The following is a 23,850-nucleotide window of genomic DNA, read 5'->3' as shown; positions in this document are numbered from 1 at the left end:
GCTGAGGTTAAAACATAACGCTATGTCTATGGACGGACAAATATATGATATTACATGGAAAACCATATAAATAATTCATTATTTTGGTTAACTTACTCATAATATTGATAACATATTAGTTCAAGTCTGTAGTTTGTGGCAAAACTAATTTTAACTAGACAATAATTTAATTTTAAACATTATTATTTTTATAATTACAGAGATAATTCATTATTGGATTATTATAGAAATCTTGCTTAGAAATATTTCAATTTTAATAAGATTTATTTTAATAAAGAAAAGTAAATAAGTTAAAGAACTACGAACAGTAAATATTTTTGGTGTAATCCTGACATTCATAGTATGACACTGACATAAGAAAGTGTCAAGGCTGGCATCACATCACATCACTTTTAATAATTCACAACAAACTGTGTTTGCTTCGAGTATTAATTAAAATAAGAATAACATGTTTTTTTGAGTGTATAGTTTAATTAAAATGGAACTCATTTACTCAATGAGACGTAAGCCTTTAAAATGCGAGCCGCCGCATTTTGAGAAGTATGACTTTAATACAAAATCTTAAATGTTTACAATTTGTCGCAGAGTTTCATAAATTTGAAATGTTTCAGTAACATAGACCCGGAGTTGGTCAGGCCGATATGTACGATATCCACATGTAATATAATTGCATTTTCGTCTTTGACCGAGTTGTCAGACACTGATGGTGATACTTGGGGTGGGCACGTGTATGTGTGTGATCTGGACACCCCGTGGGAAAGCCATAAAGTCGTCAGCACAGTCCATCCCGTAAGTCCTATACATTAGCTTTGCTTGAAGTTTCTTGACTCCTATACATGCTCAACAAAGCTAAATTGTTAAACTGATACATATGAATTCATTATAAAAGCAGATAGTTGTAGGGTTTATATACGCCATTCTACATGAAATTAGTTGGCTAATGAGACATACTCTAGTGTTTTTAGCAAGTGTTATTATATACAATAATTAAAATATTTTTCTGTAACACAATTTTAGTGAGTAAAAGTTATAAGTAATGTCAATATGCTACATTGCATGCTGTTAATGATTCTTGTTTACTTGTCTTATTGGACATTATTGCTGTTGTTTGATCAATAAAATTAAGAAAATTTAATTATTATTATATGTATGTTAGAGCTAGCTGCATTAGAGGAAGATATATTAGACTTGCTTTTTAATTTATAAAAAAATGATTATAGTTATCAATTATTGCACCCTACCTGTCAACACTAGAGATATGTAAGCAGTAAGATGAAGAAAGGTCTCACTCACAAGACATGAGATATTTTGGATTAGATGGCTTTACATTTGTGTGCCTCTCCTGTTTTGCTACTCACATTCCTCAGGAGATGAACATAACTTGGATGTACCCTGTAGTTAGGTTAGTCTTGTTCAACAAACTGTCTGTCCTGCCTCTTACATTATCCTCACTTTATAATGGTATGATGAATCTTCTTTCCTTGATTGACATATACATATTCCATGATCTTTACCATTAAAGAGAAATTTAATTATCTTAAAAATATATTTTGGTGTTCAGGTATCAGCTCTGGAATGGGACGGAGAAGGGAAATATCTGTTAGTGGCTACAACTGTTGGTGAAGTGTCGGTTTATGCACAGAGGGATTATCTGCTCAGCGTTTGGACATGCATTTACACAGCTAATTTCCCAGGTATCATTTTTACTTCTATTTAATATAATACATAAATTTTATAAATATATAACATTTTGTTGGCATCTTAAATAGTTTATAAAAATCATATAGACTGTTTGATATGGAGGCACTGATATATTTGATTTAATCTTAGCGCTTCACTCTGACTTCTGCTGATCTAGCTGTGTCACTTCTCACCCAGCTAGCAGCATAGATAAGAAATGCAAATAAGCTGCAGGTCATGTCTTCTTACGCAAAAAGCTTTCTTTTGTGACCTTCAGTTTCATTATTAATGTTACCAAAAAGGTCTTGAAGCACCTACCCATAAGAAAAAAAAAGAGATCAGAGCATTGGTTGTCCTACCAATGACGGCTTGCAAACCATCCTAATCATTTAGTTGCCCATAGCCTTATATCGGCAAAAGAAGCTGTATGAACAGATGTAGGTTTGTGTGAAAAGGGAGTGGCTTCGCTGGAAGCTATCCTGATATACTTGACACAGAACATCCACCTTTAATCACCAGACTCTTTGTCGATAAGCATACAAAAAATTATTTTATGATAGCAGTGTAGCTATTTGCCAATTTACTTCCTCAGTGCAATTCTCTTGTTAATTATACCCTCATTTTAAATTAATCATCAATTAGCCAAAAAAAGGTTATAAAAAAGAATAGTTGGTGTTTTCTTTTAAGCACACCACTCTATTCTTCTCTTTCCTGAATATAATACATCTGTTTTTGGAAACAAATTGCTCTATGCCTGTGTTGAAGTTATTTTTAGTGACCAAATAAAACTTGTCCAAGGAAGTTCGGGCTTCAGATTAGGGCATTTTTGGAATTGTCATAGCTTTAAGTTGAAAGTTGCTATTATAAGGTTCCTCATTGTAATTCTCTTTTCTATGGTATTGAATGAACCAATTGATATAGTTCTTGACAAAGTAAATATTCTGTCTCTAGGTGAACATATAATAAAAGCAGTATTCTTTCACAACGGACGAAGAGTGATAGCAATAGAGAAGAAACCAGATGCACCAATAACCGACAGAATACAGATGCTGCGCTCTGTACCAACCCTGAAAGGTTTTGGGTAAGTGAAGAAAAATTAAAACAGATATGTACATTTGCAAGTAATTTTTACAAAGTTTTGGTACAGTCGAAATATACAAAAAAATATATTAGTGTAAATAAAATTATAGTCAATGAAATAGTATTTATAAATATTACCAAAACCGCTGTACTGCGTCTTAGGCATGCGAGCGGCGAGACGGGGAGAGGGCGAGTATCGCCCGCCCTGTTCCGTTGATCCGTCAAAGCTCTCAGTGGCTTCACTCGTTCTCTGTTTTCCTCGACCACCCCTTCACCGCGTATTCCTAAGGCGCGGTACAGTGGTTTCGGTAGCACTCAATATGTTGCAACGATCGCCAAGCCTCTATATGAAGTAGCTTATAGTAATCTACTGACATACTAAAAATATTAATTGATAAATAAGTTTGCGCTGGTTTTTGAATAAATAAATAATTTTGTGAAAATTTTTACTACTAATCTAGAGGTATCTTCTTGTATATATAATGAAATAGTTTTGTTTATTGCATAGGTTTTGTATCATCGATATCATATATGTCTCCCCCAGTTTTGTTTGATATGCAAGGCATCTAAGAAAAGAGATGTGAAAGATCCTATGAAGATTTGATCTGAATGCAAACCTTTGTACTTGTTATCTCTGCACTGCCATAGGTTTTCTGACAAAGAATGCCTATACGGCAGACCGAAATATGAATGGTGCCAATAATTCTGCGTAATGTATTTCAAATAAAACATCTTCATTTATTCTTCCTCGGAAGGGGGGCGGCGTGTGAAGGTGTCTGTTTGATAACAGGCACCGGACTTGTCGGTGCTGTGACTCCAGCGCCGGACTCCACCCAAGCCCTAGTCGCCTCTGAATGTCTGCGTGCGCCCAGGGACCACATAGCTGCCGCTTCCTTCACACACAAAAGTATATATATATATTTTTTTGAACAGGTATTTTTAAACATTGGAAAAATTACCCATAACTTTTGGTGCATTACTGCATATTTTCCATAGTGATAGTAATATTAACTAGGCAGTTGCAACCTCACCTGCTTACCATAGCCTGCTGTCTCGCATTCTGAGGACTTAGATACGAATTGGAATACCGGTTAGGAAGTAAGATCGAACGAGAGGAAAGTCACCATCATAAAAGATGAAGGAGTAGGAGCAACTGACCTCATTTACTGCAGCAGGATCAAGAACGTATTCTTGAGGAATAAAATATATAATCAAAAATTAAAATAGAGTCCGATAAGCAATTTAAAGAAGAATAAAATCATAGAAGAACAATAAAAGTAACAGAATAAGGTAATAAAATAAATATATTTAAATAAAGCAAAAAAACTATAAACTGTAATAAATATACATCTGTAATACAAATATATAACTTAACCTCTAATAAAATAATAATAGACTGTGATACATTGTTACGGATAAACCTAAACTGTGATTATTAAGAGGTTGAAAGACAATGCAAATATGGAAAATTAGAATGAATGAGAATGTTAGGTTATGTGTCATATGTTAGAAGAGTGAATGAACTACGAGAAAACTGGAAGAAGAAAGAAAATAAAAGACACGTGAAAATTTTATTGATGTGAAAGTCCCTTTCATACATTAAGCTAGGGGTGTACAAGAGACCCTTAAAAACGGTGGCAATAAAAAACAGTAGCAACCTACAAAGTCGACGTTCGGCCATTTCGGACATCTTTGAGTCAGTATTCTTAACACTTATTGAAAGTCCGAAGTACCTTCCAGGAGACTTTTTGGTCAGGTCATGCCATGGAGAGCGCGTTAATAATAATGCAATACATTTCAAACGATAGACGCCCACTGCAGGGCATAGGTCTTCTACCACCAGGATCGCCACGATGACCTGTCCTGCGCTGCTAGCTTAACTAAGTCGCTAAAAAGAATATTATAGTTTTCTCATGCTTGACAGTTTATAATAGCACCTTCAATTCAGACACGCAGCAGTCGCATTGGCAATTTGCCTTTTAAAAATAAGACTGCGTTTCATAGACGTATCAATTTTCATAAAGAAATCGTAAAGCTCATTTACCATTCTTAAACGTTCCCTAAGATTATTTAAATTAAATGTCACGTTTGCAGTGCTTGTTGAAGCCTCTTCTTGGACGGGCTGTGAATTAAACATTTCCTCCGAGTCGGTTTCATTCAATTCTTCATGTTGTTATTCAAGCAATTCCCGAATGTCACTTGATTCTATTCTGTTCGTGCCCATCTCGTTCCATTCACGATTTCTGCTATGATTGCTGTCAAAGTTTGAACTTGCACAGATTCTTCGTCATTGGCTGCAGTCACAGCAGGCCACACTATTTTACTATTTTTATTAGTCCATTTGACGACATTTACAAAGGATATTGGGTTGGATATCCTTTGGAATCCTTTCATAGTTATATGTGTACTTATTAGATTCTCGAAGAAAGAAATTTTTAACCGCTAACATAAGAATTTGGTATTTTTTAATTCGCGAATAAAGGAAGCGCGAATTGGGAGCTTTTACTGTATTGTTACCTATATTGACGAATAGATGGCAGTATCCTGATAGCAGCAGCATGGAGACGCGCCGGACGACGCGGCGTGCGCTGTGCGGCTTGCTCGCTGGCACGAGCTGGAGGCGCTAGAACAGCCCCCGTTCAGATCACTCTGCAACCGTTGCCAACCGTCTATCTGCTGGATCACGAACCTGGTAAGTTCCACTTCTCCATGTCAACAAAGTCCTCTCATCATTATCATTTCAGCTTTAGGACGCCCTCTGCGAGATCGACACCTCCTCTCCTTCCTCCCCCTCGCCGTAGATATAACTTTATTTCTTTGCGCTTCCACTAAAATTAATATTTATCGTATTCATCATATCAGCCGATGGACGCCCACTGCAAGGCATAGGCCTCCCCCAAAGATCGCCACGATGACCGGTCTTACTTCCCGCGTCCAACGACTTCACGTGACTTTAACTATGTCGCCAGTCCATCTAGTGGGGGGGGTCTATCTGCTCGACGTCTACCAGCTAGCCAGAACCATTAAAGTCATTTTATTGATAGCACTCTCTTCTTATCGCTGGAGATGTTCTCGTTTGGAATGCCTGTAACCATTTTCTTTTTGCTTCAGTATCTATATCCTGGTGTCTCCGCGAAGACACGGACTCCCTGCTTATCGCCGGAACCACTCTTACGCTGTGGAAGTTGGCGGAGCGATCGTATCCAGTGCATAAGTTACTCTGCAAAGGTATTTATACATAGGCTTTATGTATTATACGTCGTTTAAATATCTTATCTCTATTGTCCCAATGATTCAAAATGCTGGCCAATTTAAAAACTTTAGGCTTGGATAATTGACTAAAATTGGATTTTTAATTTATGTTATAAAGTTTACAGTAATTTAATAGGAAATAATTAAAAAAAAACTGAAAAATTCTAAATTGGATAGTTTTTTAAAATGTACAACAATGAACACTATAATATTATTCAATGTTATAACAAGTTGGAACACTTGATGCTGTGTTCAGTGTTTATATAAGATCTTGAGTCTCTGTTAGACATTATTGACCCCTTATAAACTGGTTTTAAACCCAACGGGTCGCTATAGACCGCTCTGGTTATCAATAAATTACAAATGAGCTGGAGGTGGTGGCAGACAAAAGTCAAACCGTCTGTTCCTAAACATCTCGTGTGCGTCTTGGCGCAGAATACACAATTCGACAACATCAAATCCAAAAAAATTACCATATAATTAAGTATTAAATTTACAACACAAAAAAAATTACGCTTGTACAGGATGGAAGATTATTGGTTTGAATGTATAACTCATTTGTAAGCAATAACTTTTGAAGCTTTTACACTTTTTTCAATCATCCTGTATGAATTAATATATATACATAAATATATATAAGAATAAATGTCACATTAAAAGTAAAATAAGGACCAATATTTAGCCACTTTCACACATGCAGTAGTAGTTGTGCAACAAAGTGCACCGCCCGCCAGCCCGCTGATAAATGCGTATGCGACAAACAATGTGATTCACACAACTGCCACCGCCAAATCAATCAAAACGTGTTTCACCCCTCCACGGGGCATCTTCAGGAGTTATGTTACACCGATTAGTGCCAAACACAGAGGACTCATCATCATCGGGCGGTGCACTTTGTTGCACGACTACCACTGCATGTGCGGAAGTGGCTAAGTATTGGTCCTTTTCTTACTTAGGATGGACTTCCGCAAGGTAACGCCTGATTCCATTAAATAGTCGACATTGAAATACAACAGGTCCATTACTTCTAGCAGTACAAATTAAGGCACAAAGAGATAAACAATATTCAATTTTAATATGCAGGATATCACATTTTAAAAAATTTTTTTTTTCTTATTATATTGTCATTACGACATTTTTGGATAAGGTTTACCATACATTGATAGATAGCAAATGAGCTATACATTCACCCCCTTTAAAGTTTCTACACCAATAACCAATGACCCTGTATATACAGCAACAATTATAATTCATTTTTCATTTCATTATTTTCAAGGTCCAGTACAAGGAAACACGACACCTGGTGGAGGTCCAAAAGCACCCACCGACTGTTTTAATACTGTGGTAAGATATATTTTTTTTAAACAATTTCAATTGCTTTCATTCTTTATATGCATATTTCTTAGGTTTGGAATAAAAGGTAACTCTAATTAATTCTTTTAAACGTGACATCCTGTATACAGGTTAGAGGAGTTGTAGCTCCTAATGACGGCAGAGGTTTTTATGGTTAGGAACCACGCATAACCTTTGATTTTACCCAGAGGGCGGGGTATCTTGTCTAATCGGAGGAATTCCTTCTGGTCACTAAAAAAGAGAGAGAAGGCGTATTGCTCTCTCTCTTCTGGGGTGTTTCACATTCAGATTCACAACTCACGCACAAACGACACCAGCTTCCACGCCCGCATACCATCGACGATGTTCAGAAAATCCACACCCTCTGATGGACTAGTCCTCGTTTCGCATATGCTATCATATGCACATTCATTACACTATACAGCCTATCTGCGAACATATTCAGTGAACTGGTTTATTTTTACGCTCTGTTGTCTAACAAATTTTAACGCGCGTAAACTTCAAACAGAAAGAGAGAGAGACAGAGCGACTCCTCTCCCTCTACGACTCCTTCCCTGCGGAAGCGGAGACAACGCATCCATCTTAGTTTTCCAGTCTACCTGCTCGACTCTGGTGGACTTAACTTTTACTCTTACACAACTCTTAGCTTCATCATGGGTAACCAGTACCCCAGCTACTGGCATGTGACTACTCGGTAAAACAAACCGTGACGTGACGGCCGTTGGAGCTGGAAGGTTCTAGAGTAGCAATCATGAGCTCCCAGAGACCCCATGACGATTTTTTGGGGAAACCTATGCTTTCAACTGGGCGTTTATCAGCTGATATGATAATGTGAAATTCCTGAGCGATATAAATACAGTTTATATTTCTTTCCAGGTGTGGCAGCAGACAGCTGTTTGGCAGGTAGAAGGTAGCGAAGGTGCAGTTCACGTGGGCAGCGTGCGACTGCCTATTGGTACTCCACACGTGGTGCTGGCAACACCGCGAGCGCTTCATCTGCTGTCTAGAGATAATCATCACTATGTGAGTAATTCGTTTAATTTTTTTTATCGTATTATACTATTTTTAACATAGTTATAAATACAGCAGACAGCCTTTTGCAGTATAATGTGCAAGCTAAGCAATAGATGATATTCTTTCTATTTCTATGTATTTCTTATACTTCTCTTTAACAAAAAAGCTGTTTGCAGTACTGTAAATATCCGATGTCCTTTTGAATAAAATCAACTGAACAACGCAAGAGACATCGCATGGTGATGGAAGCAGTTCTGAGTGTTTGTTAATGTAAGATAAGGTGAAGAATAAAAGAAAAGGATTGAAGTAGAGTATGCTCATAAAATTAAAAAAATAAATTGAAAAAACTATTGAAATAAATGCCACAAAGGCCGGTCATATTAGAAATCTATAGGGAGAGGCCTTTGTCCAATAGTGGACATCCTATAGCAGAGGTGATGAATGATTAAATTGAATTAAAGGAGTATAAGACATTTAATGGAATCAGGCGTTATTTTGCGGAAGTCCATCCTAAGTAAGAAAAGGACCAATATTTAGCAGTGGTAGTCGTGCAACAAAATGCACCGCCCGCCAACCCGCTGATAAATGCGTATGCGGCAAACAATGCGAATCACACAACCGCCATCGCCAAATTACTCAACACGTGTTTCACACCTCCACGGGGCATCTTCAGGAGTTATGTTACACCGATTAGTGCCAAACACAGAGCCTAAGACATCCATTAAAACTTTGGTTAATTATATATATTAGTTGAGTTTATTTTTTTTCCGTGTGAAGGTATGCTCCCGTGCCGTTGGTTCTCTGGTGGCGGAAACTGGTGCTGCAACGCCGCCTAAGAAACCCAAATATGGCGCTGGTGGACAACTTTCGGTACGTAAGCTAATTATAAATACAAAATAAACTAGTATTAATATATCCGCAGTATCATAAATAAGCGTATGTTTGTATCAGATAGAATATCTCCTTTTTTCCAAGTGACAAAACATTGGTTGGCCGATGACGAGTTATCTCGTATTTTATAGCCGAACATTGCTGATCTGCCACGAGTAAACTCGTCATATGTTTTTTTTGTCGTCACTGTTGACGACCATGCAATGCAATTGTTGGTCAGTATAAGTGGTCAGTATATAGTGTAAATACAAGCCGTTTCTCTCGCTTATAACAGCCGCAAAATCAAATGTTGTAAAAAAAAAAAGAAATGATAACGGAATGTAATAAAGAATCATTTAACGAATTATATGCAGATGCTTTTTCTGATTGTTCGAGTGATTATAAATCGAATTGAGGTGACTTTGAAAATGATACTGCGTCAGAAGAGAGCGACTCTTATATCAGGCCGCTAAAATATAAAAAATGTTACAGCATCAGATAGTGACGACGATTTGAAAGAAGAATAGAACGAACTTGATGTTACACCAAACTAACAGAATTATTTAAATATTCCTGGTGCAACTATTGAACTCGGTGATGCCCTGACTATTAGTAGGATGATGGATTTATATTTTGATAGTCGTGTTTTAGATTTAGTCGTTCCGCAGATAAATTTGTACAATTCTCGAATAAGAGAGTTACGTAAAATATATGCAAAAATGGAACTTCTCCGGTGAGACGGGATAAATTTTTAGTAAAATTGTAGGTCCACATTCACAAAAGTGGCTTCAATAACTATTCCTTGTAACAATGCTTCTGGTCACATAGCGCTGAGTCAGCATTTAGTTCCCATTCCTTGAATCTTGGGATCGAGATGCATGGTACATTGATGCTACATAAGCACATTCCTTATATTGTGCGTATGTAACACGTTTAAACAATTACAATTTGGTTGCTGAAAAAAATAAATATATTGTTACATAAGGTCTCATAAATATATTATCAACAATTTGTTAGTATACTATGTAGTATATGTTTTAGAATATGTTCACTAATTATTAGATAATTTGGGATACGTTGAATGCAAGCACCAGGAGCTGTTGAGCATTACGTCATCGTCAGCCACGCATCAGACAAGGGAATCCCACGCCAGAGTCCTGTATATTGTTACGTACTGTGGGTTCTACTCGGAATAAAAACACCACTGGTTCACAAGGAGTTCTTTATTCACAAATCAAATGGTCACCCTACTTTAACACAAAGTATAATTTCGTTTAGTCCAAACTACGCTTCCAAATCACTGTCCAATAACTTGCCGAATAGTCACTTTGTATCACTGATCGTAGATTTGAATCTTATAACTCGAAAAACAATAATAACAAAAGTAACTGTCTACATGGGGAGTACGGATAAGGTTCTAGTACTCTGTTAGAATTTACGAGAACCGTACACAAAAAATTATGTACAACTTCAAGGTCGCGCATGTTTTTGATCCTAGGGTTAAGTGTTTATTGTTCTGAAGGTCCTGAGGTTCATAACAGATGTAACTCGTGCTTTGCAACAATATCATCACTTAGTAATGTGTGTGCATATAGAGTGGTGGGCGCGGTGCGACGGTTTCTTGCGTGGAGATATCACAGCTGGGCGCTTTGCTGGTTGCAATCGACACGCACTCGCAGCTGCACGTCTACAAGCTACCACAGCCGGCAGTCGACATACGTAAGCTTACTATATGAGTGACCACGGTAAACTCAGTTTATGATGGTTATTAATTAGTTTACTTTGTATGAGCGACCACATAAGGTAACCCCTCAATTTAGGGTGAATAATGGAATGTGAAAAAATTTCGTTTTGTAACTTAACGTATGAACAGGACCATACAATTACCATACAAATTTGTGAGTATATTGTATATTAGCGTCCTCACAAAATTCATGTCGAATATTAGAGAATTTACTTTAAATGGGTGACCATAGATGTTCCTTCATGATCATTGTATGAACTACCACAAGATGGCGGATGACGTTTTTAATTTGACGTTTGTAAGAGATTAATTGTTTGCTTGCGTAAATGTTTACTTCTCTATATAACATAAATTTTATTATTACGTCGTCGTCTTCCAGTTGCCAAGCTTATCGGTTTTTATAGAATACACTTTGGAGAGTGCTCGAAGGCTCTTTTCGAACTGATTGAGCCATCTCCATTCCTTTATCGGACAACTAGGCGCAGGCAAAAGTTTCATTCATACAATGTTGACTTACCCAAAATTCGAACTAAACGGTTTGACAGCTCGTTATTAGTGAGAGTCGCCAAGATTTGGAATGACCTGCCTGTGTCTATTTTTCCTGATAAGTTGAACTCTGGAACCTTTAACCCTTAATAGCCTAGAGTTTCAACTTTGATACCAATCTTTTAAATCGAATGTTCACATTACTATTAGTTTTTTTTATAGGTTGCCTGTACGTATTTAACTGTTGTATAATATTCTTTCCAGCGAAATAAAAAAAAATCTATTTTTCCCTTCATCTAGACCCTCAAGCAAACACAGTAATATTAAAAAAAAATCACTTTCGTAAATCAGGCTATTAAGAGTTAAGAGTAGAGTGTACAGGTTTCTTTTGGATGTGCTGTACCAGATTCGTCTTTATTTACACTTTTCATCAGAGATGAAATGGAAGACATACGCCAATTCCATTACAACTATATTAAAAAAAATTACGTAGGTTTATTAGAATCATACAGTATGTTATTAAATGACTTTTTTTACTTAATGATCGTCTTTTATATAGCAACACCACTATCTGTTCAACACACGGCAATGCTCCTCGAGTATGCGATGGTGTCGGGCTACGACTGCTTGGACCTCCTGATGACCTTAAAACCGAACATAGTGGAGGCTGTATATGAAAGGTGAGCTTGAAGGTGGTCAATTAAGTTAAAATTATATTTAAGTCAGTCACTCTTATATGGCAGCGCAGGTCTTACAAACCGCAGAAATATCTAAAATTATTCAAAAAATAAAACAGGTGAAACAGGTAAAACACGGTGTTAATACTATAAATAAATATAAATTATATACTCCTAGGTTTTCGTTAATAAAAATTAAATAAATCATTCATGTTACAAGTTATAATATCTGACATGAACCTAATATTACATATTACACCGATTAATGCCAAGCGCAGAGTAATTCTGCTGACTCTGTTTTTGGCACTAATCAGTGTAACATAACTCCTGAAGATGCCCCGTGGAGGGGTGAAACACGTGTCGAGTGATTTGACGGTGGCAGTTGTGTAGTTCGCATTGTTTGCCGCATGCGCATATGTCAGCGGGCTGGCGGGCGGTGCACTTTGTTGCACGACTACCACTGCATGTGTGGAAGTGGCTAAATATTGGTACTTTTCTTACTTAAAATGGACTTCCGCAAGGTACCGCCTGATTCCATTAAACAATATTAAAAATATAAAGTATATAATTCTATTTAATAATATTATACTAACATTAATGTGTTGAATAAAATGTTGTTGGTGTTCACTCAGGAAGTTAATTTTTGTCGCGGACTCTTTATAAATCTATATTTGTTAAGAGCAACTGTTGTGTTCCCAGACAGCACTTCTCAAAACTGTCTTCCAAACCAGTGGGTAGCTTATTACGTATAGTATTATAATAATCGTCTATTCAAAGGCGCAGGTAAATTTTGAATTTTCGTTACTGGAAATTTCTGGAGTCTTATGTCCAGCTGTGGACGTCTTAAAGCTGAAATGGCATTGACAGATGCTTACTCTGACACTTTATATGTTAACTTTGTATCTTTCTCCAAAGCGCATTATGTGGGTAATGCAAAATAGCTTGTCATTCGTCGCAATATTTATAAAAATTTTGAAGTACCCTCACGTATTTTTTCAAAGTACCGTCATGGACTAATACGCTGTATTTTTTTTATTTTCCTCTGATCACAGATTGACAGAGAATTTTCAACGGCAGCCGCCATCATTCCAGCAGTATTACTACCACAGCTGTTTGAAGCTAAGGATAGCTCTGTGCAGGTGAGTAACAATTATTGACTCTGACGAAATAACTAAGAAAGGGACTTATATATAGCTACTACTGCTATGCAGCAATAGTCGTGCCACGGGGCATCCTCAGGAAATGTTAGATCGATGCTCCGTGGAGGGTTGAAACACGTGTAGAGTAGATTAACGTTTTGCCGCACGCGCATTTATCAGCGGGCTGGCGGTCGGTGCACTTCATTGCACGACTACTGCTGCATAGCGGAAGTAGCTATATATTAGTACCTTTCTTAGGATGGACTTCTGCGAGGCAACGCCTGAATCTATTAGCTATGTACCAAATAGTCTCCATTAAAATGGATAACGATGGTAAACTTTTTTTTTGGGTCCCCATTTTTTGAGGACATCTCGTATTCCCTGCCATGTCTAAGCAGAGATATTATTTACAATATTTTTTCCACAATTTTTTTTGTTATTTTCTCGCTCTTTTGTACTTTTCAATCTTTCATTCATTCTTCTATTGTCCTTCTCGTTCTCTTCCATTCCTTTTTGTTATGTATATATATATTCCTCGACGTTATGAATTATGGGTATTATCTACTAATTAACCTAGAGTTGTTGCTAGATAGAAAATATAAAACATATAACATACTATACAGGGTGTGTGTATAGTATATTAGCTGCCAATTAATGTATAGTAAACCATGTCCAAAAATCAATAATTTTTTTAAAATATTAGTTAACTTCATGGTAACATACAAAAATCTTTATCAAAATTGGCATAATTAAAATTAAAATATATTACAATTAATTAATGTTAACTGTATGTCCTGCAATCGCACTTTATTGGCAAAAAAACTTATAATTAATGTTACCTTCATTTTTTATTTCAAAGTAATCTTTATACAGGGTGATTGGAAATATAAGTACAAGTATTGTAAAAAGTGAATTAAACGTTATTGCTGACAAATGACCTGTTTAAAACTTTAACGCTAATAACTTATCATCTTGTATATGACGAGGGTGTGAAATATAGTCCAACACGATGAATAATGGGTGATAAATGAATAGTGATGTGATCGTTGTGTGATGGGTACAGCCTGGTGAGCGGAGCTTGCAGCAGTGCGGCGGCACTGTGTTCGTTGCAGCTGGCACAGGCTGCGTGGGCTGCGTGCGTGGCTGCCCTTCGCGCTGATGACAAACCTGATGCTCCACTGGCCGCACTGCTCGATGATCATGACCACGAGAAGGTACTATCTACTCTCTCTATCTCACTCTCACTCATCTCAATCTATAGTATGAGATTTAGAGACTCATATTGTTGGCGACTGACTTAATCATTTAAAACCTCTTTACACTTTTTGTTTTAATATTTTTAATATTGACAGTTTGTGTCACGATGCAGTTTAGCATGTTCGTTTATTCGTTTATTCAGTCAGTCTATTGTAACAAATTATTTTACTTATACCTAGTTTTGTAAAATTATAATTAAATTACCAGCTTCGTATTCATTTATTTTATTCGTTTACACCAGAGTTTCCCAAACTTTTTTGTGTCGTAGACCCCTTGCCATGTTTTTCCGTGTTGTGTAGACCCCCTACTTACCTGATATTGATTTCCTGTAAATTTCTAACTGTAGTGAAGTTTAGTGTTAAAAACTTAAAGTAAAAACACATGTTAATTTACACATTTATTAATTGAATTTAAATTAAAACTACTCAAAATAAAATTTATTATCTGTTATGTAAAATATACGTAACATATTAATAATTTTTTACTTCATAGGTACTTTTATAAATAATGTAAATGTTTTGATATTATAAGATAGTATGATGTAAGTAAATAGGTACTATCTGTGTATATGTTGAGATCCACTATCGTGGACCCCCATTTTCATTTCATGGACCTCCAAAATTTTTTTCGCTGACGTAGACCCCTTGCAGGTTGTCATAGACTCCTAGGGGTCGATATAGACCACTTTGGGAATCACTGGTTTACACAGATCAAGCGCTGGCCAATAAACATAAATGTCATTATTATCTATGTACATATAACATAATAAAAAGATAAAACACGTTTATTCAACATGGTAACCTCTAACAGAATTCTTATCGTCAACTTATTATTTTTTTATCTACTTTATTTTTGACTTTTTCTCCGCTTCGCAAGGTTTTATAGTTGTGGAGAAGAAGCAGGAAGAAACTCCACAAGAACACACCTTTTAGTAAAGTTTAACAGTACAGATTCATGCATATACACTTTATTAAATATAGCCTAAATGAAATTAAAATAATCGAGCTATATAACTGTCAAAGATTTTTATCAATTAAATATTCTTTTTTAATTTTTTTAATAAATTTAGAGTTAATAGTAGAAATAGAGATAAGTATACCTTTCTCTTTTCTCCATAAAATTAGAGACTCTTTTGTGGTCAATTGGTATATGTGTGTATGTGTATTTACGTGGAAAAGGTATAACATTGATACGAATAAGTATGAGATACTACAAAATATCATATTTGAAAGGCCAAGGAACCGCTCTTTTAACCTTTTTTTTAAATGCCGACAGCGATTTAGCGCATCTTATTTGTTGTGGTAACTTATTCCATAATATAACAGTGATAACAGTGAAATATTTCCCCATAAACATAGTAGAATGAGCAGGCATAGTCAATATCGAGTTCTCCAATTGTGTAAGCAACTTATCATGTGAGTCACGTAAGAAAAGAAATCTAGATTTATGGTAAGAGGGAATAAGCAGGTGAAATAAAAAAAAATAGTACTGCACCCGCAGGGGGATTAAAGTTCTTATTTTCTCTCTTACCCCCTTCTTTCTATTCTTCAAACAGACGCACATTCTCTTACTCTCTCTCTCTCTCCCTCTCTCTCCCTCTTTCTTTCTCTCTCTCTTAGAGGCATGTCTACACAAAAGTGAAAATTTATCTGACGTTATATATTTTATACGAATGTCTTTCAATTACAGAGTCTTCTAGCACTGGAAGCAAAGGCGGAGACGCTTGGCGAAGGCTCATCTTCAGCGCTTTCATCGCTGCAGGCTTTGCGTCGACCCCTGCAGCGAGCGATCGACACAGCGCTTACGGCGCTTGCTTCACTCGTTGCTGTCGCTGCTTCACCGCAAATGCACCAGCCACATGGGTGAGATACAACATGGACAAGTTGATCGGTTTTAGGTGTAAAAGCGTTAAAAGTGGTGAATGTATAGCTAATTTCCTGTCAATTAAAATTAATTATTGTTTACTATCTGTCCCTGCCGATTTTACTGCCAGATATCATTGTCTTGCATTCCAATATTTAATGGAATCAGGCGTTACCTTGCGGAAGTCAATCCTAAGTAAGAAAAGGACCAATATTTAGCCACTTCCGCACATGCAGTGGTAGTCGTGCAACAAAGTGCACCGCCCGCCAGCCCGCTGATAAATGCGCTTGCGGCAAACAATGCGAATCACACAACCGCCACCGACAAATTACTCAACACGTGTTTCACCCCTCCACGGGGCATCTTCAGGAGTTATGTTACACCGATTAGTGCCAAACACTCTGTGCCGGTGACAGTTGTGTGATTCACATTGGCTAAATATTGGTCCTTTTCTTACTTGCATTCCAATACAAAAAAAATGTATTATATTTCAGAGTCTTCATCTTAAATAAAGAAGCAGGTCTAAAGGCTTTGAAAACATTTGCTAATAAATGTGCGATACATTTACCCTTTTAAAACGTTTACACAAATGACCAATCACCCTGTATATGAAGAAAAAACTTGTTACCAATAACCTCTCGACCTGGTCCTCCTGAGTAAGGTTTTGAATTAAGTTACTAAGAAGAAGTGAGGTTGATAAAGCAAATGACTTTTTTGCGAACAGGCTTCATTTTCAGAGCTCGTGTCTATCTTGAAACTCCTTGACCGAATCAAAGATAAGTTCTTTACATAGTATAAAAAAAAATTTATACTATGTAAAATTAAAATTTTTCTTTACATAGTATAAAAACAAACATATTTATGATTGTGTATGTAACGAGTCATTTTGCGTTGACAGGTACGAGTTGTGGTCTGACGGCGTTGCGTTGTCAGTTCTGCGCAAGTTGGTTGTGTGCGCACGCGCATGTGGGCGTGGCGGGGAATCTCTCAGCCGGCCGCTGGCACGTCTGGCTGCTGCCACCGCTGCCGCGCCCAAGCCTGACCTTCTCGGTTAGTGCCACAGCTGAATTCAGTTTTTACAGCTTCTTCGGATTTGACCTAACCTAACTTGATTATGGATAACATATATGGTGCAGGAAGATTTGCGAGAACTCAATGGCCTCGCTAATTAAGGAAGATGAAACGGGATCAGAGTTCCTCAAGTTATGTAAAAAAAATGGTGTATACATAATAAAAACAAATAAAAGTTAAAGAATTAATAATTTTTAACAGCTGAGGAATGCTGTAACGAAAAAAAGGTATTAAAAAAGAGGAATAATTGGAATTAAAGGGAAAGATAGAGGAGATGTAGAAGGCAAGTAAAAGAATGAAATGTCACAAGAAGAATGAAAGAAGAGCGCGCAAATAAAAACACTGCAAAAAATCATTAAAAAAAAAGAAAACGTCCTTGTGCTACCAAAAGATACGGCACTTGTGGTTCCCATAGCGGGGACTACTAATAAAAAAAAATATATGGTGATTATTTAAAGAAGTAAAGCTTGGAAGGGCTTAATTTATAGCTCATTTATAAGTAAATAATATATTACATATGCATATATTTAATAATTTCTGTAGGGACAGATGATGATTAAACAATAATTAATATTAATACATAGTAATCTAAATTTTTAAAACACTTTTTCTTATTATATTATCATTTTACTGGTTGTTTCTAAGACCAATAATTTTAGATAGATTGTACCATATATTAATTAAAACTAAATATGTACTCTACACTCCAACTCTTTAAAACTACATACCTATAATCCATCACCCTATATATGAAAAATGTTAAGGCATTAGGCAGAAAATTCGTTGCTCAAGTTGAAGCCACTAAAGTGTAATTATATTTTAATAATGACAATAATGGAATATATATAAGACAATTATGTTATATTGTAATTTGCATACCATTGTTACTTTGTGCTATTATAGCAAATAAACTTTATCTTGTATGTGAAAGAAATAGACTCAGCAAAGTTTCTATATCTATCTTTCTCTTACTTCTCTATCTCTCTCTTGTTCGTTCTTTTGCTCTATCCATATGTATCCATTTGTCTGCTCGTAATTAAGTGACTAAAACATTAATGTATTTTTATTAATAATTAACTATTGTTTATATGTAGAGGAATGTGCGTCGCTGACAGCTCAGATGCCAGCGAGGGTTTGGGACACGCTACCTCGGTGCGCTGTTGCAGCACCCCACAGGAGACCCTGGCCTCTTCATGTGAGTATGACCTTCTATCCACCATAAGTAGCTTTTAGCCAGGTATTAGACTCTTCATTGTCTGACTGCATTTTGAAGAGTGTGCAGCGGAATTACACCAAATAATTCCTCCATCTCCTTTCTTTCATTCGGACAAGAAGACGCACGGATTCACGACATCCGTACACGGTTGAAATTACTTCCACCCGCACTAAGCGTTTTGCTAATACTTGTATACTGCGAGTAGCCAAGGAGTGGACTGAACATCCTTCTTTCTGCAGTTCAGCACCACACGCCCAGTACCATATTCTGGCTTACGGCTCTAAATATCACTTGCCCAGCATTATACCACGCCGTAGCAGAAACAGATAGGTTACCTCTCACCCACAACCCTCAGTCCTCAGCAGGAAATAACGTAATATGTTTGATCACTTGGCTTCTTATTTAGACGTCCAAAGTCATGGTACACGGACTACCAAAAATCCATAAAACAAACATCAAAGAGAGAACAATAGAGCGAATAATCACAGGTATAGGTTTCTCTGAACCACCTCCGGCGGTTATGTAGTTCTCTCTTAAACATTTCCAGTAAAACTGGTTGGAAGTGGCTTGCATGTAGCTTCTTCTTGGGTACATGACCCTCTACTCCAGAACCACAAGGCTGTTGTTGGCAGTGACCATCTGTTCTGCTGCACTCTATGGTCTGCTCACTTCGACAAGCTCTCTGTTGGACAATTATGGTTACTTACGTTCTTCTACCTATCATCGAGAAATCTAAGCGTCAATCGACAATTTTGAAGCAGCAAATGTTTGATTTTTTTTAAGTGACCCTGGTCGTATTTGCATGACAATTTAACTTTACTTTTTTATCACATTAGTATAATTACCGTACGTTCTCTTCATCATAATCATCATATCAGTCGATAGATGCTCAAGATATAGGCCTTCCCCAAATATCGCCACTTGTCCAGTCTTACGCGGCCGCACCCAGCTTCTATGGGGGGTGGCCTATCCACCGTGTCGGCTATAGTCAATTTTTAAGTTGTAATAGGCGCTTGCACACGTGCGCACACACATACACATACTCATACTGTGCTATTATAATTATTTGTTTCGTCATCAGTTGGAATATGACGTGGAGCCCGAGGCGCTGCGATTTGTTCCTGAACCGCCTGCGCACGCGCAATGTGATGGTACTCCCTCACAAGCAATGGATTCCATTCGGTAACTATAATTTATATCTACAGGATGATTGATTACAGTTAAAATCTTTAAAGGGACTTATAACTCATTTGTCAGCAAAAAAGTTTAAATTGTGTACATTATGTTAGCCATCTGTGAGATGGATTGGCGAAGTACCAGCTTGAAGCTTTATTCTAGTGGATTCAACATGATATTCCACAATATGGGCCCACCTATTGAGTCCTGGACACATCCCTTGTTCACATCTTACCGTTACTCTTCGGAGTTCGAGGTAACTTTCTATCAACCTTCTGATGTTGACGGAGCAATTCCCTTCTGCCAATTAAACCTTCATATTAAGCCAACAGGCTATGTCAGTAGCGCCCTCTATATCTAAAAACACCAACGTAATAATTTTCTTCTCACGAAGTTTCCTGTCGAAGAGGTGAATAAGTTTACAGAGGGCGCCTTCACAGCTCCGTTGCGGCATAAAGCCGAAATAGTTCGAGCTTAGATTTTTCAGCAGCAGCCAATAGGGCGATAGTATTTTGAAGTAGTGTACATGTCCTTCCCTGGTTTCCTGAAAACTGTGACCGTGGTCTCTTTCCACACCGTTGGGAAATGATGTAGTACGAGGCATTTGTTTAGTACTTCCAGGAAAAGACTAGGCTCATTTCTGATGACTTGGCAGCATATATCCGTAGTAATGCCGTCGGAGCCGGGTGGTTTTTACTGATTAAACGAATTCATTGCGCTAAAAAGTTCAGTTCACACGCGACGAGCCAAGAGGCTGATTGGTGAAGATGCTTTGGTGAACGCTGAGCTTCGAAACTTGAAGCATTGGCGAAGAGTTGCAAGTTTATCGGTATTCCATAGACAGAATCTTGCAGATCAGACGGATAGTTTTAAATTGATGAATGACATTATATAAGAGTTCAATCTGATTCCAATTTTTTTTTAATTATATTCTTCTGGGATTCCCCTTTTGTCATAAGAAAGTTGGTACTGAAAATGATAATAACCAATTATATCTACCAGATACATGTACCTGGGAGGAGGTAGACGTGCAGCTCGCTGGCGGCGCTGCGGTCGCTGCGGCGCTCGAGCTCTACCCGCGGCACTACCCGCACGGAACGCAACGCAACGGGCATACGACGCACGCTTCCTACTCGCATGCAGGTATATCTATCTCTTACACTAATATATCTGATGGTTCCATACAAAACATATGTAGCGTTCACTTAGAACGATTCGTGTTACTGGCCATTATGGCCACTAAAAAATTTAAATCATTCTCGATTCAAATTAGCGTTCGTTTGAAATTCAAACGCCGGTTTGAATTCGGATGCCATTAGTGATATGACCGCTGTCTGTTTGGATTGATTTTTTAAAACAATCGTGCACAGATAATAGTTCATCTCCATTCAGTAACCGTGTACTGGTGATCTCGCCGTTAAGAACATACCGATACGTGCTCGGTGGGTAGTAAAATTTAAAAATGTAATAAAAATAGTGACAAATACATGATAAATATAAGAAATAAAAATAAACTACCTCGACTTCGAGTGCCGGTCTGGCGTTAAAATCGGGGAGGAGTCAATAGCCTCCCTGATAAGCGAAAAAGACACCAAACAGTCATTTATCACCCTCTGCAGAAAAATCGTAAAAAATGCTATAGAAAGAAATAAAACGTAAATATTGCAATTAAATAGATAATGAAGACAAAAAAGGAGCAAAATAAGATACAGTACTGTGATATAAAATAATTATAGAATTTAAGTAATAAAAATGTGATATAAAATAACAATGTAATTATGAAAATGTAAAAAGAAAAGAGGAAAGAATGAAAGGTGATACAGAGCAAAAGGGAAAGACAGCAGAATTGTGGCATGAAAGAATAGACCCAAAGACAATGTGAAGTATGAAAGAAGAGAAAGTAAATAATAAAAAATTATGTGAATAATTAAATTTGCCCGTAAAGTCCCTGTCCCACAAAAGATAGGGGGTACGAGAGGCCCCCAATAGCAGGGGCCATAAAAAAAAACAAACTACCTCTAAATTTCGTCTTGAAAAAATTAACAAATCCTTTATGGATTTGAGAGTACACATATATATTAAATTTCCGCAACATACCTTTCTTTTTGTTTCAAATGTAAAGTTAAATGTATATTGTTAAATATATATTTTATGTTTACACTCACAATGTGTACACCAAAAATTGTTAATCTCATTTTAAAAGAACAACTGTTGAGTTTTTGACTAGCTCCCAGCATTCCCAGTTGGTGTTAGCTTATTTCTTATAATGTTGAAATAGTAAATTAAAAATACACTTTTGTATGTATAATAACATTGCAGATTTCCTATCTGTTTCTATTATATAATGTTATATTTATTTTATTTCAGCTAAGAAAGCAAACCGTACTAATTAAAATAGATACAAATATCTAAAAAAATATATAGTAAATATCATTAGTTTATTGTTAATTACATTAAATTTACTTTGTTTCAGATGCGGTGGAAAGTGGACTCTTTATTCGAATATATAAGAAGTAATGTTCAATTAGAACAGCATGATTTGTAAATAAATTCACGATGAAAATTTATTTTGTTTTATTTAAAAAGAGACTCAATAAACGTTCCGTGATTAAAGATGTGTTTAAACCGTCAAATAGCATTAAAAATAAAACCATAAGTACAAATTTCTCTATGGTTTTATTTTTTACATTATTTGACAATTAATAATTAAATAATTTCTGCCTGTCAAACTTCGTACTGTTCAAAGTTACTGTCCCATAGAAAAAGAAAGATCCTATAATGTACATTTTATTAACAATTTCGTTATATAAGGTATCACCAAAATCACTAAAAATATTGTATATTCATATTATAACTATACGGTCTAGGCCTCTTTTTAGTTTTGACAAATGTTTATCTTATCCTCCAGGAATAAAGGTATATTAATTTAGCGTTTGGTTTGTATAAAAAAATGGTTCTTACTTTGTCATATTTCTTATATTGTTCTTTACGAAAATATAAAGAGAAAAAAGGAAAAAAATGTTTGACCCATTCGAAATTTGTGCTTAGCGATACGAAGGTATAAAGAAAAGATAGACACTAACAGTATGAGTTGATTTTACAAGCAACAGTAAATTAGTGATTTTGGATTGCGGTTTATAATAACAGCTTGAAAAGTTGATTATTTTTAGGCGCAGAAGTGAATTATAGTGATGATGTTCAATACAATGTCATTCACTTCTCAACAAGCTGAAAGAAAGCAATGAAAAAAAAGATTATAAGCAGGCGGGTTCCTTATCCTATTTTCAATGAGTATTTTAGTTAGGATAGAAAAGGCACTTCGAATAACGCCTAATGTGCATTAACGACATCGCTTTGAAAAACGTCGCCATAATGCCTCTCATTCGCCACGCCGCTATGGGAACCCTTCATGATATTATTCTTACGAGGGTATAAATGCCTTCATTGCATTTTAATATGAATAGAAAATCTCTTTACACCTAACATTTTTGACTCCTTAATACGTATATTAATATTGTCAATATTAACGTTGCAATCACTATTCTGAACTAAGCCAAATAGTAATGTAAATTTCAAAATCTTATTCAGGTAAAGTAAATCTAGAACGCACTCAAATTATTTTACACTTAAGTTCTATGGGGTCTCAACCCATCATGAAATAATATTAGGCAAATTAAAATTATTTATAAGTAGATTGGATAATTATAACTATTAAAATAATTATTACGCAGTAATATTAGTGGCTTTTATAAAAAAAATTCAACACTTTTAATTCCGAACTACAGATTTTGTTAAATTTGAAATAAATATGGATGTTAGTGTTTGTTACAATTCGAAAATTTTAATTAAAAATTATTAACAGGTTTCTAAACACGTAATTTAAATCTGTGTAAATCGGTACTTCCTCTATCGATTTCAACGAATCTGCCTGCGCAGCGCAACAATTTTGTTCTCGACGTTGCATCACTAGTG

The 23,850-nt window shown here is 36.2% G+C and overlaps 1 protein-coding gene across 1 annotated transcript; it reads left to right on the top strand.

Annotated features, from left to right (window-relative positions):
• The first annotated feature begins 363 nt into the window (after positions 1 to 363).
• Positions 364 to 22,434, top strand: MED16 (mediator complex subunit 16). Its single transcript, XM_068765851.1, has 20 exons — positions 364 to 540; positions 612 to 789; positions 1,562 to 1,694; positions 2,632 to 2,761; positions 3,516 to 3,667; positions 5,294 to 5,452; positions 5,872 to 5,988; positions 7,289 to 7,356; positions 8,242 to 8,388; positions 9,157 to 9,249; positions 10,845 to 10,968; positions 12,039 to 12,159; positions 13,209 to 13,295; positions 14,359 to 14,509; positions 16,242 to 16,414; positions 17,314 to 17,465; positions 18,581 to 18,681; positions 19,784 to 19,884; positions 20,881 to 21,021; positions 22,352 to 22,434. Exons 1-20 carry the CDS (start codon positions 479 to 481, stop codon positions 22,386 to 22,388), a joined length of 2,427 nt encoding a protein of 808 aa, XP_068621952.1. The 5' UTR covers positions 364 to 478; the 3' UTR covers positions 22,389 to 22,434.
• The last annotated feature ends 1,416 nt before the right edge of the window (positions 22,435 to 23,850 follow it).

Source organism: Battus philenor, unplaced genomic scaffold, assembly GCF_028537555.1.
Source record: "Battus philenor isolate CCGP_79_NKW_IND1 unplaced genomic scaffold, ilBatPhil1.0.hap1 SCAF_20, whole genome shotgun sequence".
In the NCBI taxonomy this organism is placed as follows: domain Eukaryota; kingdom Metazoa; phylum Arthropoda; class Insecta; order Lepidoptera; family Papilionidae; genus Battus; species Battus philenor.
The sequence above is the reverse complement of the archived record's forward strand: the minus strand, read 5'-3'. Positions and strand labels throughout refer to the sequence as shown.

Excerpts from the sequence above, each read along its gene's own strand:
- MED16 (XM_068765851.1), top strand. The coding sequence starts at position 479 with ATGGAACTCATTTACTCAATGAGACGTAAGCCTTTAAAATGCGAGCCG. Across the intron at positions 8,389-9,156 it reads CTAGAGATAATCATCACTAT|GTATGCTCCCGTGCCGTTGG; the intron begins GTGAGTAATTCG and ends TTCCGTGTGAAG. Across the intron at positions 19,885-20,880 it reads CAAGCAATGGATTCCATTCG|ATACATGTACCTGGGAGGAG; the intron begins GTAACTATAATT and ends TATATCTACCAG.